At 39.8% G+C, this 19,721-nt stretch overlaps 1 protein-coding gene across 1 annotated transcript in view; it reads left to right on the top strand.

Moving 5' to 3' along the window:
- The first annotated feature begins 22 nt into the window (after positions 1-22).
- LOC126285021 (pyridoxal kinase) overlaps positions 23-19,721 on the top strand; it is a 103,185-nt gene continuing 83,486 nt past the window's right edge. The window contains exons 1-3 of the mRNA XM_049984332.1: positions 23-450; positions 607-706; positions 790-933. Of these exons, the coding sequence (XP_049840289.1) occupies positions 364-450; positions 607-706; positions 790-933 (331 nt within the window). The 5' untranslated portion in view covers positions 23-363. The remainder of the gene's footprint in view (positions 451-606; positions 707-789; positions 934-19,721) is intronic.

The following is a 19,721-nucleotide window of genomic DNA, read 5'->3' as shown; positions in this document are numbered from 1 at the left end:
GCTCTGTCTACCAAAAGTAATGGGACAGACGTTGACGATTATTTAATGATAAATGCACTTTATCGCTACAATTTACTAAACAATCAATTAACTGTAGCTTACAGCAAAGTGACATTATTAAATAATTCCTCTTCATACATTTGCCCCTTGTATTGATTCCATACTCATACTATATAAGTCAATAGTAAACACTAAACAGAGAAGCGTCTGCTGCACGACCTGAATTCAATTGATTCACGTGATAAAAAATCATGTCGACGTAACATTCTGAAACGGGAGAACCCTAATATTGTGGATGCACAGAGACTCGTTTACCCGTTTTCCTGTTTCGCATAAGGAATTAAGCTAACAAACAGTGCAATCATGGGAAAATCACCAAGGGTTCTTTCCATACAAAGTCATGTCGTATCGGGATACGTAGGAAACAAGAGTGCTACATTTCCTTTGCAGGTAAATGAGGAGCAACAAATTTCACAATGACGATTGTCTGTTACAAAATCAGGAAAAAAACTATACATGTCTTTACCGCTGAATATGTGGATAAACAGCGTTAACAGATTTTGCTATCGTCATTGAGAAATGAATACATATTAACTCTTTTCCCAGGTTCTTGGATTCGAAGTCGATGCCATTAATTCTGTACAGTTATCAAACCATACTGGTTATGGATCTTGTGCGGGGCAAGTTCTACATGCTGACGAACTGGGTGAGTGTTACCTCAGAGAAAATTGAGAAAAATAATACCTATAACCATTTTTCCTAGAGTTTAATCACTGCGTTTGTCTATAGCACAGTTGATGAAGGGTTTGGCGAGCAATGGGCTTGATCATTACTCTCACCTATTGACTGGATACTCAGGCTCACCAACATTCCTTAAAGGCATAGCTGATGCTGTCAAACAGCTACGTGCTAAAAATCCAAATCTGATGTATGGTATGTTATTTTAGAACTACTATATGTTTGAATGATATACATGTAGCTCTGTACTTATAATATTTTTTATTTTTATTTATCCAAGAATCACCTGATAAAACAATGAAAATCAGTAGTTTAAAATTTATGCACAGATTACACAAGTATGCATTATGAGGATAGAACATGCGGTTTGCTGTGGCCTTTATGAAGGAATCATCCCCGCATTTACGTGAAGTTTTTAGGAGAACTATAGTAAAGCTAAAGCAGGATGGCCAGACAGAGTGAACTCCATCCTCCTGAATATTAGGTCAGTGTCTTAACAGCTGCGCCACCTCATTCAATTGGTTGCTGTTGGAGCAATGTTCTTAAATTGGCACACTGTGTGTCTACATCTACATCCATACTCCGCAAGCCACCTGACGGTGTGTGGCGGAGGGTACTCTGAGTACCTCTATCGGTTCTCCCTTCTATTCCAGTCTCGTATTGTACGTGGAAAGGAGGATTGTCGGTATGCTTCTGTGTGGGCTCTAATCTCTCTGATTTTATCCTCATGGTCTCTTCGCGAGATATACGTAGGAGGGAGCAATATACTGCTGGACTCTTCGGTGAAGGTGTGTGTCAGATAACTTATAAAATAAAACATAATTTTGGTGTTTGTCACTGCACTCTAAGGACACCCGCTGATGACTTCTGGACCATGAAGATGCAGCTGTGCCCCTTGCAATAACTCCAATCTGTTTGGAAAACTGGCTGCAGGCTTGTAAACATTCAACTATGCATCATGTATGTCATCCTATCCTTCCCTATGTCCATCTGATAAATTGAGTCAGCATCCCCCCCCCCCCCCCCCCCCCCACAGTGATTGAGATGTTGAACTCATGAGAATGCCAAGCTATTACTAAATGTACTTTGGATCTTGACACATTATTTTCTGTAAAAGCGGTAAACACTGGTCATGTATTGAAATACTAGAGTGTTTTATCATTATCCCCTGTCAGTATTAACCACTGCTGCGAGTAATCTTTAATTTGTAGTATTCATTACTTATAAGGGATGGTTTAGCTGTCTTTTTAAAGACCTATTTCCTTTGGCAATGTATTACAGTTTTATCACCTGATATGCTGGTGTTTTTTTTTTCTTCATGGATAAGTATAAATGCAGGTTGACTGTTGTTCCGTGATTATGTATAGAACTGTTTAGAACTGTTAATGAAGTATTTCATAATATTTTCTCTGCTGTGCGCCACAGATTGGTAGATGTGTACTCACTTGGTGCAGTAAGGCTGCCCAGTTGTTTTATATATCTCTTTACAATTAGCCCTGCTACCACTCCTAATTACTATTCTTTTGGTCCTTTTCTGCAGTTTAAAAATGGTGTCCATGTTGTGTGCCTTCTGTTTTGCAGAAAAGAGTCCCATAGCTAAGAAATTACTGATGATAAAACGCTAAGAGCATAACTTGTGTGGATGACATTTTCTTGCCAGTATCTTTGTTTGTTCATTCCATTTTAATTGACAATCAATATCCACCCCTAAAAACTTTTTGTTTATTGTACAATCTATAGGTTTTTCATCTATGCTAAATGCAACAGTTGTTTCCTCTCTTTATGCTGAAGTGTATACTGTCTGTTTCCTTCACATTCAATGTTAATTCATTACATCGTGCCCCATCCTTGAAGGTTTCATTTGCTTTCTGTAATAGGAACTCTTGTTTTTTTTTTTTTTTTTTTTTTTTTTTTTTTTTTTTTTTTTTTTTTAAAAAAAATCTGTGACTGTGATGCTGTTGTCACCAGGAAAGAGAAATTTTTCTCCTTGTCTTATACTGTCTGGAAGGTCATTGATGCATAGTAAGAACAGAACTGGGCCCAATACACTACCACGAGGAAAACCCATATTTATATGTTTCTTGTCTGACAAATGCTATGTTAAAAATTTATCATCCACAGATGTGTGAACTACTACTTCCCCTTGCTTCCTGTTTTCTTGGTAAGACTGGTACCACTCGTTCATTATTCCTTTTACTCGTAATGCTTGCTGCTTGTTTAGTAGTAGTAGTAGTAGTAGTAGTAGTTTATGGTCAACAGTGTTAAAAGCTTTGAAAAAGTGTAGGAATATACTTGCAAAGCAGTCATCCGTGTCAAGATGCCACATTTATAGAATCTGCCAATTTTGTAGTGTCTGTAATGGTCAATATTGTACTCATTCTTATTTGGAAACCAAACTTTGCTTCATTAAAAAGTCTATATTTATTTAACAAATTAGTCTGTATGGAAATGGAAGGGGGAAGGAACAGACACCACACATTTATAAAATATCATTAGTGTGTCTTTCATGATTGATGCAGTTGTTCCCGGGAATGAGGACAGTAGTGAAATAGGGTTTTAGTTTTCAATATTTTCCACTTTACCTTTCTTTTGTGAAGGCACTACTTGTGCATGCTGTAGGTACTCTGGAAAAATACCTGAATTAAAGGACTCGTTTAGTATGTTTGTTAAAGGGACTCGTATGCTTTCTATGCACCCTTTGAAAACAGACTGGCACCTCATCCATACCTGCTGACTTCTTATTTTTTAATTTCAGTATTGTCTTCCTTACTCCCAGCTATGTTATAGGAAACACAATCATTGTGCTTGCTGTGTAAGTTATTGTGGGTGCTACATGTGTTTTAGGAAGATTTTTCTGTATCTTCTTCACAGTTCCAGAGAAGTAAGCTAATTAACGAGGATTTTATTGTTACTGTATCCCCATCTTTAATTTGTATGTTATTATACTTCTGTCTGCCTTTTATGACTTGCCACACTCCTTTGCTTTTATTTTCTGCATTATATATTAGTTTGTCACGGAAATATTTTTCTACAGCAAGCAATACCCTCCTGTATATTTTTATGCCTGTGATAATAATCTGGGAATTGTGGAGTGCTGTAGTGGTTTTATTAAGAACTGAGAAATTTAAGTGTCCAGGAGGACTTTCTAATATCTGCATTTATCCATTTATTTTCCTTAGCTGCCACTGTAGAAGTGGATAGTTTCAGAACTGTCTCCCCAAAAATGATCAGTGTGTGCCACAAAAGTCTAGGAGTCATCAGCATGTGTCCTCAGTGTGTGGGCTGTGGAGGAAAAAAAAACATGTTTAATATTGCAAGTTACATTAAACAATTTGTTTGTAAATGAAGAAACGTTATTCATTGAAGAATACCAACTGAAGAAGTGCAGCTGTTGGGACACTGACCTCAGTTTCGAGAGAATGGAGCTGCTCTGACTGGCTATTCTGATCTGGGTTTTCTGTGGTTTTCTTGGATCACTAAGTCAAATGCGAGGATGATTCCAAAACCAGGGCCATGGCTGACGACGAACTATCCTCTTAAAGCATGTTCTGTATGCTGTATTATATTTTGGCCCTTTGATTGGCATTGTATTACCTTGAAAAATCCTACATCATTTTGAGATTATTCTTGGATGAATGAATAAATAAATATATGTATTTTTTATTGTGAGAAGGTCCTCCTGTAGGTGAGCAGATCTGTGGGCTGCTCAAAGCGAGTGTTTGGGTTTATTTTCTGACAGTAATTATCACAAAGGCTAAGATCTCTTACAAATATTTCACAGTTCTCCCTGTCAGTACGTGTAAGTACATGGCTTAAGGCTGATGCTGAACGTTTTGGTACCCTGGTAGCAGCGCTTATCATTTCGGCCTCACCAAATGTGCCTAAAAAAGTTGAGGAAGTTATTACTAATTTCACTCTCAATCCTTGCGTTAATATCTATGTCTTCACACATTATGATGTTAGTTTGGGGCTGAGACTGTTTCCAGTATATCCGTTAATTCATTAATGAAAGTTTCTACAATATCACCAGGTGAGCAGTACACACACAGGATAATTAACTATTCGAAGATGACTAGCTTTGTTAGTTCTACAGCTGCCAATTCAAAATGTTTATCTACACTAACCAATCAAATCATCTCTAGCTTTAAAATACGTGCCACCTCTGAAACGAATACTTGACCTCCACCCTATAAGGTAGTTCTACAGTAGCAAATTGCTCATTCATATGACAATAGCACAATATGGTGTAAATCAACATCTCGGCACCAATTCTCTGTAAATCATACCATCATGCTTTTGAAAAACTGTAATCAAATCCAAGCTGGTGTACTTACTTCTACTGGACTGCACATTTTGATGAAGAATAGAGAATTCTGGACAAATTTCTGTGGTGTTTGTGTGGTACATTCTACCTTCTGTGCATCTTATGGTGAAATCTCTAAACCAGTTGAGATACTTGTAAGGGCAGGGAGACCATTGCTGTGGTTTATCCTAAAAAAAGTCTAGACCTTGTACCCAAGCCAAGAGGTATTTTGACCATATGTGACTCTGCTCTAATCTCCCTAATTAAGTTCACCAACATCCCTTTCCAAGTCCTTTTGATGTGCAAATGGTGCCTGGTGGATGCAAGAATACTGTACATAATCTTTTTAATGTTTTATTTTAAACTGGTGTTGATTTCATCAGAAGAGAATTTAATTGCATAAAAAATAGGCTCTAAAAACATTTCATTACATTATATGAAAAGTGTAGTTGCTACTCACTATTTAGCGGAGATGCTGAGTTGCAGATAGGCACAAGAAAAGACTGCTGGCTTCAGCTTCAGCTGCCAGAGACTATGCTCGTGTGTGTGTGTGTGTGTGTGTGTGTGTGTGTGTGTGTGTGTGTGTGTGTTTTGTCTTTTATTGACGAAGGCCTTGTTGGCGTAAAGCTCATTTTGTGACAGACTTTTGTTGTGCTTATCTCTTACTCAGCATCCCTGCTACATGGTGAGTAACAGCTATCATTTTCATAATAGTATTACTTTCCATCCTGGATTTTCCATTGATTCATTACATTATTTGTTACCTTTGAGTAACTTTAAATATTACTGAATATTATTTAAACAAGTCTTCGAATTCTGCACTGCAACCATGGTGCTGGAAACATTAATGAAGGTAGAGGATATCTTAAATTTTATCAGCCATCAGAGTGAACATGTGAATAATACAATGTATTGGAAATCAAGAGAAATGGAGGTTAATATTGGGCTGGTGCAGTTCATAGCATTGTCCCTTAAGTTTAGATAAACATAACGGACTTTCACCATCAGTAATAGATTCTCCGTCACTATTTACAACTGTCTACCAGAGTTGGGATAACTTTTTGATTCTGTGACTGTAGAAATAAAGTGGTTTTGGGGCAAAGAACTCATCGAGCTGTGTTCAAAGCTCATTTTCGTACAGAAATGAAGTTACTTGAAGGTTGTTCGGTAGAACGTGGAGAAGGAGAAAATCTGAGGGTGCAATGTCAGGTGAATAAGATGGGTGTGGAATGACTTCCCAACCCAACTTTTTTTTTTTTTTCGCCAGGCTAGCGGAATGCAGTGGGGTGTGGGGTAGCATCACGTCATGCAATCTTTCTGGTCATTGTTAATGAACTGCATGTGTGAGACATCTCAGTTGGTGACAGTGTCAGCAGTGATTGTTATACCTTTGGGAAGCCATTTTTTAGTACACCACACTGTTGCTAATCCACCAGATGCATAACATTATCCTTTGTGGATGTGCGCAGGTTGTTGTATAGGGAGTTGCTGCTTTGTTTCGACTCAACCATTCCTTTCTATTTCTTATGTTAACATGAATACACCATTTATCATCACTAGTAATGATGCAGGATAGGAATGGTCAGTTTTATTCACAATCCAATTGATGATGAGCAAGCAGAGATGCACATGTGGCCACTCACTTATTTTTGTGATTTTGGCATAGAGCATGCGGTACCCTACTCCCAGTTTTTTTAACCTTCTCGGTTCTATGCAAATGTCGCATGATGGTGGAATGACCACAGTTCATCAAATTTGCCAGTCTCGAGTACACTGATGTGAATCATTGTGTATTGTTGTGTTTAAATGATCTTCGTCAAACACCAAGGGCCTTGCTGAAAGAGGACAGTCACTAATGTCAAAATGATACTCCTTATAACAAGAAAACTATTTTCTTACCGTACTCTGTCCAGTGGCATTATCCCCATGCGTGATTCAATGTTTGTGGCTGCCTCCTTTACTATCACCCCTCTATTGATCTCAAGCAAAAGAATATGTCAGAAATGTTCCAATTTCTCCACTTGGCACTCCATTTTCTAGTGAACACAGCTCCCCTCACTATCTGCAAATGACAAAACAACATGTTAACTCATTGAGCAACAATGAACTACAAATAAAAAATGACTAATTGACAAATAAACCCGTAGCAACCAGAATACCAATGTGCAAAATAAAAATGCTACGAGCTTAAGCACAAACCTAGTGGCATGGATAAAAGTATCTTGCACTATGAGGGAGAGCTTTATTTAATTCAGAGGACCAGCTCTAACCATTATTTAAAGGCCCATTACAAGAAATACTGCAAAATTGTTTTCATAGTCATTTAAAGAAACAAAAATTATGTACTGTACTGTGTACAAAAAAAGTTCAAAATTTGAAGAAGAAAGAAGAGGCATACTTGTTTAGTAAATAAAACTGCCTGTCCTGCTGTTAGTTACTTTATTTATCCCATACGCGTTTCGCCTTCTCCTGTTCTAAGGCATCAGCAGTGGGATCTATAACGATACAGTTTGTTAGTTATAGATTATCAAACAAACTTGTTAAAGCAAAGGCACTTTATAGCATTATTAGGCATGAGTGATGTACAGCTCACTGATGACAGTAGTTGTAGGACAAATGAATTTAAATAATTTCCTACTAATGTCAACAAATCTGTTTCAACAACAGCCAAAAATACGTGAAAATATAGTTGGACACTTCACTGGCAGTCATAAGATTTACTAAATCAGACGTTAAAGAGAACACAACAATCCTTTTTTGTTCATTTATCATATACCATAGATGTCATCAAGAAGGAGAAGCTTCAGGAATGTAGAAAATGTCAAGAGACACCTTAACGGAAGAGAAGCGCTGCTTAGAAGCTCAATCTGTTCATTCATTCATGCACTGTGTGCTAGAAATTCCTTTGTGAAAAAGAGCCTTTAAGGATATGAAATGACTCAAATTATTTATTAACAGATAGAAGCTAGCTACTTCTATAAAGTGCACCAACTACAAATGATGACTAGTGATAATCTACTCACATTGATAATCATAGTGTTTACTTCTAGATTACTTTAGGTACTCATATATGTACATGTGTTAGGAAAAAAAGTGCTCCTCTTCTTATATTACTCAGCTGCTTTTTTTAAACTCGTACTTCAAATAAAACTTTTAGGCGACTTTTGGCCTAGAAGTATGCTGTCAGCTGTCCACATACTGGCGTAGTCAAATGGTGTTTAATACAAACATTAGATTTTACTGCATGAGTCAAAATATTCTGATAAATTAGAGGAGGAGTGGTGAGTAAGGCATTCTTTTATCTCGTTTTTGAATATCAGAGGGTTTTTAAATTCCCTGTCAATTGTCAACTGTCCAACCTATTAGATGCTTTTGCACCAAAATATAAAATTATTTTCTGACTCATATTCTATTGTTGTGAATTTCATAGTTGATCATAAATGCAATCATTACTAACCACCGAGTGAGGTGACACAGTGTTAGCACACTGGACTCGCATTTGGGAGGATGACAATTCATATCTGCGTGCAACTATCCTGATTCAGATTTTCTGTGATTTGGCCAATTCCTTCCCTATTTTGAAACAATCTGAGCTTTACTGGCAGGAAAAATCCTGATACACATTATTTATAGATGTTTTAGGGAAGTTCCAGGTAAATGTAGGAAAACATGAGATAGTACTAACACTAGGATTTAACTGAGAGGACAAACTGAAGAAAGGTAATTGTGTTAGTTGCCAGCAAGTCTTCCTGCATGTCACTACAGTCTTCTAGCATGGAAATCTTCCTGTGGACAACTGTATCTTCTGCAAAAAGCCTCTCAGACTTTGAAGCATTATCCATTAGATCATTTATATGCTCTGATGAATCAAAACATTATGGACGCCAGCTTAATTGCATGTTGACCCAACACAGTGCAGCAGCTATTCTGCAAGGTGCAGAGTTAACAAGTTCCTGCTAGGTTTTCAGTGACATAAGACACCATATGTCTTTGGGCAGGTCGCACAATTTCCATAAATTAGAGGTTGGTGATTCGTGGGTGCAAAGCTAGTGTCCGATAGCATCCCAGAAGTGTTACATCCAGTTTAGATCTGTCAAATTTGGTACATAAGACATCCACATCAGTTCTCTCATACTCCTGAAACCACTGTAGTACTGTTTTGGCCTTGTAAAACAGACAGATGCCCTGTGGAAAGATGCCATCACCATCTGGAAGACATCAAGCATAAATGGATGCAAGTAGTCCATAATAATGTTCATGCAGTCCACGCGTGTCATGATACCTTCAGTTACTACCACAGGTTCCATGGAAGTCCAGGTGAATGCCCCATTATCTTAATTAGCCCAGTAAATTAAGACCAAATAAAGTCGACCAGGGATTTTTATTTATTTATTCCCAGAAGGGAGTGTCGTGAACAGCATACTAACAATCCTGACTGATTGAGTGTAAGCATTGGAGTGGGTGTGGGGAGAGCACTTAAAGGTCAATTTTTTTGTGTTTTTCTGGAAGAACTCAAAAACTGCAGCTTCTGGCAAAAATGTTTCCAAGTACAAAATTGAACTACATTAAATTTCACACTAAAAACGTCTGGTTAATTTTTTCTCTAGGACAATAGTTTCTGCATTGCAGGATATGGAAAAATCACAAGATTATTAAAAATATTGTTTGAACAGTACAAAATTAATGTTTATCTTTAAAACAAGTATGTTAGGAACACACATTAAATGTAGAGCCATATTAAGGGAAAAATTGTGTTCTGGATGTGTAACAGGGTGGGGAGGGTGTATGGGGTAGGAACATAAAGGGATGGTAGGTCACTGGATTATGTTTATGAACTTCCCTTCTTGATAGTTCTGCAAACTGAAGATGAGTGGTAATTCCCTACTCTATCTATCTCACTATGTCACAAGAAGCAACTACAGGGTGTTTCACAAAGTTGTACTCAAACTCCACACCCATTATGAATCACTAGCAACCCAGCATGCATACATGCCTGGAGGGTGTCATTTTTCACAAAGTGTGCTAACAACACCTAATGCTGATTTAAGTTACCAATAATACCAACACAAGTAACACATGCAGACAGAATCTCCATAAATCCCTACAAGCTAGTCTAGTGTTAATGCACTTTGTGGAAAATAAACGCCGATCTGGCAAGTCCGTGTGATGCACAGCTATTGGTTAATAAACTATGCAGTGTCATTTTGGTATAACTTTGTGAAACACCCCGTAAATGCTTCTTGTGACATAGCGGGGTAAATAGTGGGGAATCACTGGTCGATCTTCAGTTTGCAGAAGTGTGAAAGGGGGGGGGGGGGGGGGGGTTGAAATCTAACAGAATGGGGTAACACATAATGCAGGGAGCATTACCTGACTGATCCCAAGAACCCGATAATAAGTAGTGATGCATATGCGAAGTAGATAAATTCAGTGAACACGTATTGTAACTGTAATAACTGGTTGGTTCAACTTTGTTTGCATACTTTAAATGTAATAATGAGATTTTTAATCGAAATGTAATGAAACTTATATTTTATCCACAAGTACATTCGATGAACATATACAAATACTGAAACACACATGTATAAAATTCTTGCACTGAAACACATTAGGTATTTCCATTCAGTTTAGTGAAAAGACCTAGGAAACATGTTAGCAACAAAATCCAAATTGTAATTAAAATGTTATTCTAGCTTCTAAAGTATGTAGTATTGTGAAACCTTATTTTCTGTGTTTTGGCTATGTTAAATGTTTTATTTCAAACTATTTGTTATCCTGTAATTTTTAGCCAGTTTTGTTGAAATAAATTCTGTAATTTATTCACAAAGCTCTGCAACTGTTAATTGAAATCAAAGAAGTTTAAGTTTTAAACAATGTAAACAATTAAATTCTGATGCAACCTCCAAATTTACTGTCATTGGTACAATTTGACAAACTCAGTGTGACATAATTTTTGTGCAAGTAAATAACTTTATAAGAAACTATCATGTTTTGGCTAAATCATTTCTGTGGAAATTCATTAACTATGATAAAGATAACCTGAATATTAAGGCAAGTCAGGATTTAATTTGCGGGTGGTTCAAACACATACTCCCACATCATTAACACCAAGAATTAAAAACTGAATATAATTTTAAGTGACTTGTTTAAGTGGTTGCGTTTTAAGGGATGTTCATGAATACAATCCAGTGACATACAGCCCCCTTGCATTTCTACCCCACACATCCTCCACACCCTGGAACACAATTAATCCCTTAATAAGGCTCTGCCGCAGTTAGATGTAGTACATACATGTAGTATTTGTTTTTCAACTCACTTCATTTAAGGATAAACATTAATTCTGTACCATTAAAATTATATTGTCATGTAGAAGGATGTATAATTAGCTGAATGACAAACACTAATTTCACATAACAAAGGTTCATTCAGCACTTGCACATACAAGAGTGCGGAGCAAACTGCCTCCAGCCAGAACACATACAGTATATATGCAGCTACAGAACATTCCAGTACAATGGTTCTTGACATTTGTGGATACTTCTAGAATGTACTCGAACCAAATATAGAAATTAAAATTGTACAGTCCGGGTGAGCTTTGAACTCGCAACCATCCATGCAACAGTTTAGTATCATAACCACTACACCACGGTGCTACTCAGTTTCTTCTGCGACAATATTTTTAATAATCTGTGATTTTCCCATGCCCTGCAATATGGAAGCTGTTAGCCATGGAGAAAAATGAGTAACTCATACTTTGTATCAGTTTGAATATAAATTAACTTTTTACAGGGAAACATTTTTTCTAGAAGCTATGGTTTTCAAATTATAAATTAAAAACATAAAAAGTGGCCTTTAAATGCCCACTCGACCCCCACTGATCAGGATTTTTAGTATGTTGTTCATGGCATTCCTCCCTAACACTGAACAAAAGTTTGTGTTTACATGAATTTTTTCCCCAAATTTTCCTTCGCTGACTTGTTCTGCCAACAGTATGCACCTACAGTACAGTGCAATATTTAGGCAGCTGTTCACCTGGTTGATGGCATATCAGGTATGAACATCTACCTGATGTAACAAGAAATGTGATTAATCTAACCACATGACACATTTACATTGATCCATGTTGTAATATTGCTGACCCCTGCTGTGGAGCACCATGTTCAACAATGTGCACTGAATAGTGTGTTCCAAAATGCTTGTGTGATGAGGTTTGGTTGTCCAACACGACGCTGCCCACTAGTGGTTTCACTGTCATTTAGACACTTTCTGTAGATGATCATGATAGTAGCAAGGAAACTGCCAAGCAGCTTCATCATTTCTGAATGGCTCATTCCTAGCTGCCAGGCCACAACCATGTGCCTTTTTATAAAGTCTCTATGTCAATTTATTTCCCCATTTGTGACCTACATAATCACTGGAATTATTCCCTGTTTGTCTATTCTCCACTTACATACATTCCTTACCATGTCACAAGCTGGCAACAGCTACAGGGGGCATTCAGTCTTACTGTGAGCAGTGTGCATATTGTTTTGCCTCATCGGTGTTCACTGTAAACAGTAAAGACTATGCCAATATCCTTGTCACAGTGGTAACACCACTTCCCATCAGACCTCAAAGTGCTGTTGGGCTTGGCTAGCACTTGGACAGGTGACTGTCCGGATCTACTGAGCACTGTTAGTAAGCAGAGTGCACGAAGCTCTTGTGAGGCCATTTGAGGAGCTATGTGACAGAGAAGTGGCAGCTCCAGTTGCAAAAACTGACAGTGGCCCGAAGACAGTGTGCTGACCACCTGTTCCTCAATACCCGCATCTAGTGACGCCTATTGGCTGAGGATGGCAATTCAGTTGGTCAGTACCACTGTGCCTTTTGAGGTCTGTTCAGATGGCATTAATGGTCATATAAATCTCCGTTGGGCTACTTGGGAAATTACCTTTACATTTGCTTAACTCCTCCTGTTAACCATAACATGTGGAGTTCTATCTCTTAGGAAGACCTAAACCCAGTCACAAATCTGGTCTGATACAGTATGCAGGCTAGCAGTAGCTACAAAGGAGTTTCTGAAAAACATATATATATTTGTTCACATATAAGTTTAAAAGTCAGAAAGTCTTTCCTGGATGTGTTTATCTTGAACACTGCTGTGTGCTGGTGTTGATCTACTAGCTGCTGACTACAAGAATGACGATTTTTTAGGTTTTCCTAGAATAGGAAGATTTTAATTATTTCTCGGCTATTCAGATGGATTGTGACGAATGGAAGGTGTGATATTTTGGCAAGGCAACTTCTCTCCATTATCGGGCTTTTCTGATAACAGACTGCTTTTCCTGGGCACCATTTTAATATCCTGCCCCTCTTCTGTCCCCCCTTTCACCTCCTACTGGCCACCTCTGGGTGTGGCAGTGGAGAAAGCACATCGCTGGATTTCCAGACGAGCTGCTGCCATAGCTGGATGCGTGTCCCTGTTGGTGCAGCAACCGTATGTCTCCATCCCGTTCAGTTTCCACAATGGGAATGGATTTTCACATAGATTTCCACTTTTCTTTGCCATGCTCAAGGCTGAGTCCCAGGCTTTACTCAGCTGAAAAAAAGCTATCTTTATTTATTAGTTCATCACATAGTGTGATCTCTACAATTGCTTTTGGGGTATGATACTGGAAGGTGTTGGACTGTTGCAACTACTTGATGCCATCATAATTAAAGTCCTGTCTGAGAGACACACAGTGCTCTGCCACAACACATTCTGTCAGCTATTTGTTATCTGTGTAGCATTTATGCTCAGCACATCTCTCTTGTACTGCCTGGATAACCTGGCCTACATACATCTTCTCACAGTGACAAGAGCTGTACTTTTTGGGCTTCTGGGTCATTCTTGACTGGTCTCAAGAAGGCTTTCATCTCTTGGGTGGAAAATGCACTTGACACTAAATTTTTGGAATACTATTCCAATTTTTTTATGTGTTTGTGACAGATGGAATTATCACAATTGCAACAAGTTTCTCTTTATCCTCAGCAAGCTGTGGTCTCAGCCTCTTTGGTCAAAAGGCATGTTGTATGTGGTGGTTGATTTAGCCCTCCATATAGAACACAGCCTTTAGGTACTGGAATTTGGCTGTTAGACTGTGTTGGTTCGGGATTTTGCATGCTCTGTGCTCTAGTGTGCTTAGGCTAACTTTTCGTCCTGAAGGGGAAATATCATCTGTGGGCATGCAAGTAGAGATCTGTATCCGTTTGTTTATGGTAGATGCTGTGTTTTGGTGTGCCTTCATTTGAAGAACAAATCCAGAAATGGATATTGATTATTTCCTTCTTTCACTATTGTGAATTTGATGATTTGGTGCAGCAAATTCCAGTGTTGCAGGAAATCTTGTAGGTGATATCGTCCACATGACCAAATTGAGAATGTATCATCTTAAGGAAGAAGCACAAGAGAGTGCAATCTGCCAACTCAAGGGCCGCTTCTGCAAAAGCCTCCATAAACATATTGGCCCCAATCCATTTGTTTGTAGTAATTTCCATCAAATAGGAATTATGTTGATGTGAGCACTATCCATTCTGTTCAAATGATCTATCATGCCCTTTGCCATCTCTGACAGAACTAAAATGTTATTGGCAAAACTCAAAGTTTTTACTTATGCTACCTAAACTTTCAATTCCCTTAGTTTCTTTTACTGTTTGTTCATTGTACAGCTGAATGACATCAGGGATTGGTTACAACCCTGTCTCACTTCCTGTTTTCCTGTCGTTTTCTATTTAAAACTGGGATTACCTGACATTGAGGTCAGGACTCTGTGGAAGTGGATAACGTGTTGTGGAGAAATGTAGGGTCCCCCTGAATAGGTCAGGCGTGCACTACACGCCGGAAGCGGCTACGAGGGTAGCGGAGTACGTGTGGAGTGCACATGGGGTTTTTTTAGGTTAGAGAATTCCCTCCCTAGGCCCGACAAGACGCCTCCTGAGACGCGGCAAGGCAGGAGTAGGCAAAATGCAACAAGGAATAACAATATTAATGTGCTAATAGTAAACTGCAGAAGCGTCTATAGAAAGGTCCCAGAACTGCTCTCATTAATAAACGGTCACAACGCCCATATAGTACTAGGAACAGAAAGTTGGCTGAAACCAGACGTAAACAGTAATGAAATCCTAAACTCTGATTGGAATGTATACCGCAGAGATAGGCTGGACAGTGAAGGGGGAGGCGTGTTTATAGCGATAAGAAGTGCAATAGTATCGAAGGAAATTGACGGAGATTCGAATTGTGAAATGATTTGGGTGAAGGTCACGGTTAAAGCAGGCTCAGACATGGTAATTGGATGTCTCTATAGGCCCCCGGGCTCAGCAGCTGTTGTGGCTCAGCACCTGAAGAATAATTTGGAAAATATTTCGAGTAGATTTCCCCACCATGTTATAGTTCTGGGTGGAGATTTTAATTTGCCGGATATAGACTGGGAGACTCAAACGTTCATAACGGGTGGCAGGGACAAAGAATCCAGTGAAATATTTTTAAGTGCTTTATCTGAAAACTACCTTGAGCAGTTAAACAGAAAACCGACTCGTGGCGATAATATATTAGACCTTCTGGTGACAAACAGACCCGAACTATTTGAATCAGTTAATGCAGAACAGGGAATCAGCGATCATAAAGCGGTTACTGCGTCGATGATTTCAGCCGTAAATAGAAATATTAAAAAAGGTAGGAAGATTTTTCTGTTTAGCAAAAGTGACAAAAAGCAGATTACAGAGTACCTGACGGCTCAACACAAAAGTTTTGTCTCAAGTGCAGATAGTGTTGAGGATCAGTGGACAAAGTTCAAAACCATGGTACAATATGCGTTAGATGAGTATGTGCCAAGCAAGATCGTAAGAGATGGAAAAGAGCCACCGTGCTACAACAACCGAGTTAGAAAACTGCTGCGGAAGCAAAGGGAACTTCACAGCAAACATAAACATAGCCAAAGCCTTGCAGACAAACAAAAATTACGCGAAGCGAAATGTAGTGTGAGGAGGGCTATGCGAGAGGCTTGCAATGAATTCGAAAGTAACGTTCTATGTACTGACTTGGCAGAAAATCCTAAGAAATTTTGGTCCTATGTCAAAGCGGTAGGTGGATCAAAACAAAATGTCCAGACACTCTGTGACCAAAATGGTACTGAAACAGAGGATGACAGACTAAAGGCCGAAATACTAAATGTCTTCTTCCAAAGCTGTTTCACAGAGGAAGACTGCACTGTGCTTCCTTCTCTAGATTGTCGCACAGTTGACAAAATGGTAGATATCGAAGTAGACGACAGAGGGATAGAGAAACAATTAAAATCGCTCAAAAGAGGAAAGGCCGCTGGTCCTGATGGGATACCAGTTCGATTTTACACAGAGTACGCGAAGGAACTTGCCCCCCTTCTTGCAGCGGTGTACCGTAGGTCTCTAGAAGAGCGAAGCGTTCCAAAGGATTGGAAAAGGGCACAGGTCATCCCCGTTCTCAAGAAGGGACGTCGAACAGATGTGCAGAACTATAGACCTATATCTCTAACGTCGATCAGTTGTAGAATTTTGGAACACGTATTATGTTCGAGTATAATGTCTTTTCTGGAGACTAGAAATCTACTCTGTAGGAATCAGCATGGGTTTCGAAAAAGACGATCGTGTGAAACCCAGCTCGCGCTATTCGTCCACGAGACTCAGAGGGCCTTAGACACGGGTTCACAGGTAGATGCCGTGTTTCTTGACTTCCGCAAGGCGTTTGACACAGTTCCCCATAGTCGTTTAATGAACAAAGTAAGAGCATGCGGACTATCAGATCAATTGTGTGATTGGATTGAGGAGTTCCTAGATAACAGAACGCAGCACGTCATTCTCAATGGAGAGAAGTCTTCCGAAGTAAGAGTGATTTCAGGTGTGCCGCAGGGGAGTGTCATAGGACCGTTGCTATTCACAATATACATAAATGACCTGGTGGATGACATCGGAAGTTCACTGAGGCTTTTTGCAGATGATGCTGTGGTGTATCGAGAGGTTGCAACAATGGAAAATTGTACTGAAATGCAGGAGGATCTGCAGCGAATTGACGCATGGTGCACGGAATGGCAATTGAATCTCAATGTAGCGAAGTGTAATGTGATGCGAATACATAGAAAGATAGGTCCCTTATCATTTAGCTACAAAATAGCAGGTCAGCAACTGGAAGCAGTTAATTCCATAAATTATCTGGGAGTACGCATTAGGAGTGATTTAAAATGGAATGATCATATAAAGTTGATCGTCGGTAAAGCAGATGCCAGACTGAGATTCATTGGAAGAATCCTAAGGAAATGCAATCCGACAACAAAGGAAGTAGGTTACAGTACGCTTGTTCGCCCAATGCTTGAATACTGCTCAACAGTGTGGGATCCGCACCAGGTGGGGTTGATAGAGGAGATAGAGAAGATCCAACGGAGAGCAGCGCGCTTCGTTACGGGATCGTTTGGTGATTGCGAAAGCGTTACGGAGATGATAGATAAACTCCAGTGGAAGACTCTGCAGGAGAGACGCTCAGTAGCTCGGTACGGGCTTTTGTTGAAGTTTCGAGAACATGCCTTCACCGAGGAGTCGAGCAGTATATTGCTCCCTCCTACGTATATCTCGCGAAGAGACCATGAGGATAAAATCAGAGAGATTAGAGCCCACACAGAAGCATACCGACAGTCCTTCTTTCCACGTACAATACGAGACTGGAATAGAAGGGAGAACCGATAGAGGTACTCAGGGTACCCTCCGCCACACACCGTCAGGTGGCTTGCGGAGTACGGATGTAGATGTAGATGTAGAAGGATAACTCGCCTCTGTGTAGTTCATAGTGTCTGGTGCTGTAGGGATGAATCCAAATGATGTGGATTGTGAATCACCCATTGAAATTGAGCATGTTGTGCCACTGGGGGTGGGGTGTCATCTTTGGTTTTGACAATAGTTTGACAGTGGCCATTCATCCTCGAGGACAGCTGGTTAGTAGTCATACCAACATAAAAAGCTGTGCATTGCTTGAGTGAGTGAATTGGACATGTATCAAACCTTGGTTCCGGCCCTGGGCAGGTAGTGTTAAACAGTGGCTAGGCTGTTGGCATGAAGGATTTTGGTGTGTAGGGAGATGGCACCAACAGTGAGAAGTAGGTATTCGGACGATAAAGGAGGGGGGATTGGAAAGGGGGCAAAGGAAATGATTAGTATCTTTGATGTGTGAGGCTAGGTTTTGGGAAATTGGTTGGAAGTGTTGGTCAACAAGAGTGGTAATTCTTTCAGTGGGAGCACAATAGCCAGCTACTATGGGATATCCAGGGTTGCTGGTTTTGTGGAGGAAAGCTAACCTAACCCCAGCATCCAACTGCCCCCTCCAACCTAACCTCTGGCCAGCTTCCAGGAATTCCTTACCAGCAACTTGGCTATACCATTCTTCCCCAGGTCCCTTCCTAAAAACACTAAGTTTTTGGCAGAAGAAAAGACAGCCATACGCAAACTGAAAACGGATCCAGATCTAATAATTCTCCTTGCGGACGAAGGCTCCACCACTATTGTAATGAGTTGCAGTGACTATCTGCCAGAAGGCCTGTGTCAACTGCCTGACTCTTCACCTGCAAGTTCTACCAGAATGATTCAATTCTGGAAGTCCAACATAACTTCTCATTCCTACTGAAATCCATAGACCCTTTCCAGAACCTGTCACCTCAGCCCATCTCCCTCATTCCCCAAGTACACCCTGCACACCCACATTCTAAACGCTCCCCAAAATCCCCAAACACAGCAATCCTCGGTACTACATTGTCAGTGGCTATGGTGCTCCCTCTAAAAGAATTTGCAATCCTGTTGACCAAAACCTCCAACCAATTGCCCAAAACCTAGCCTCTCACATCAAAGATACTAACCACTTTGTTCACCATCTCTTCACCATCAGCCTGCCCCCCCCCCCCCCCCTTTTCCCTCCCTTATCACTAATCATCACTGTTGATCCACCTTCCTATATATCAAAATTCCTCATGCCTTTGACCTTGCCATAATCAAACACTACTCTCCCAACATCTTTCAGACTCCAAACCTACCACTTCATTCCCTTACCAATTATATCCTGACACACAATTATTTTCCCTTTGAAGGAAAGGTTTACAAAGAAATCTGTGACAAAGCCATGGGCAACAACATAGCACCCTCCTACGTTAACGTGTTTATCTCGCATCTTCGAGTCTGGTGCAGATTCATTGATGATATATTTGTGATCTGGACTCAGGGCCAAGACATCCTACCCTACGAACAATCCTTCACAACCGCAATGTCTTTTCTCATCTGCTTCACCTGGTCCTCCTCTACCCAATGGACCATCTTACTGGATTTTGACCTCCACATCTCTGATGGCTCAATCCACAACTGTGTCCACATTAAACCCACTAACCAAAAACAACAAAATTTCTCCCATACAGCCTATCCACCTGTGGACAATGTATATGCAGTGACAAGAGCTCCCTTAGCCAGCATGCTGAAGGCCACGGAAATGCACTCACAGACAGGCATCCCCTCCAAACTTAGTCCACAGACAGATTTCCCAGGCCATATCTTCACCCCAACCTCCCACCATAGCCAAGAATCAGCTACAAAGGGCAAAGGGGAAAACACCTCATCATCTAGTATCACAGCCTTCATTAGGTCTTTGATTACCTATCATCAT

Source organism: Schistocerca gregaria, chromosome 8, assembly GCF_023897955.1.
Source record: "Schistocerca gregaria isolate iqSchGreg1 chromosome 8, iqSchGreg1.2, whole genome shotgun sequence".
Classification (NCBI taxonomy): domain Eukaryota; kingdom Metazoa; phylum Arthropoda; class Insecta; order Orthoptera; family Acrididae; genus Schistocerca; species Schistocerca gregaria.
Note: the sequence above shows the minus strand (reverse complement) of the source record. Positions and strands in the feature narration are given on the sequence as shown.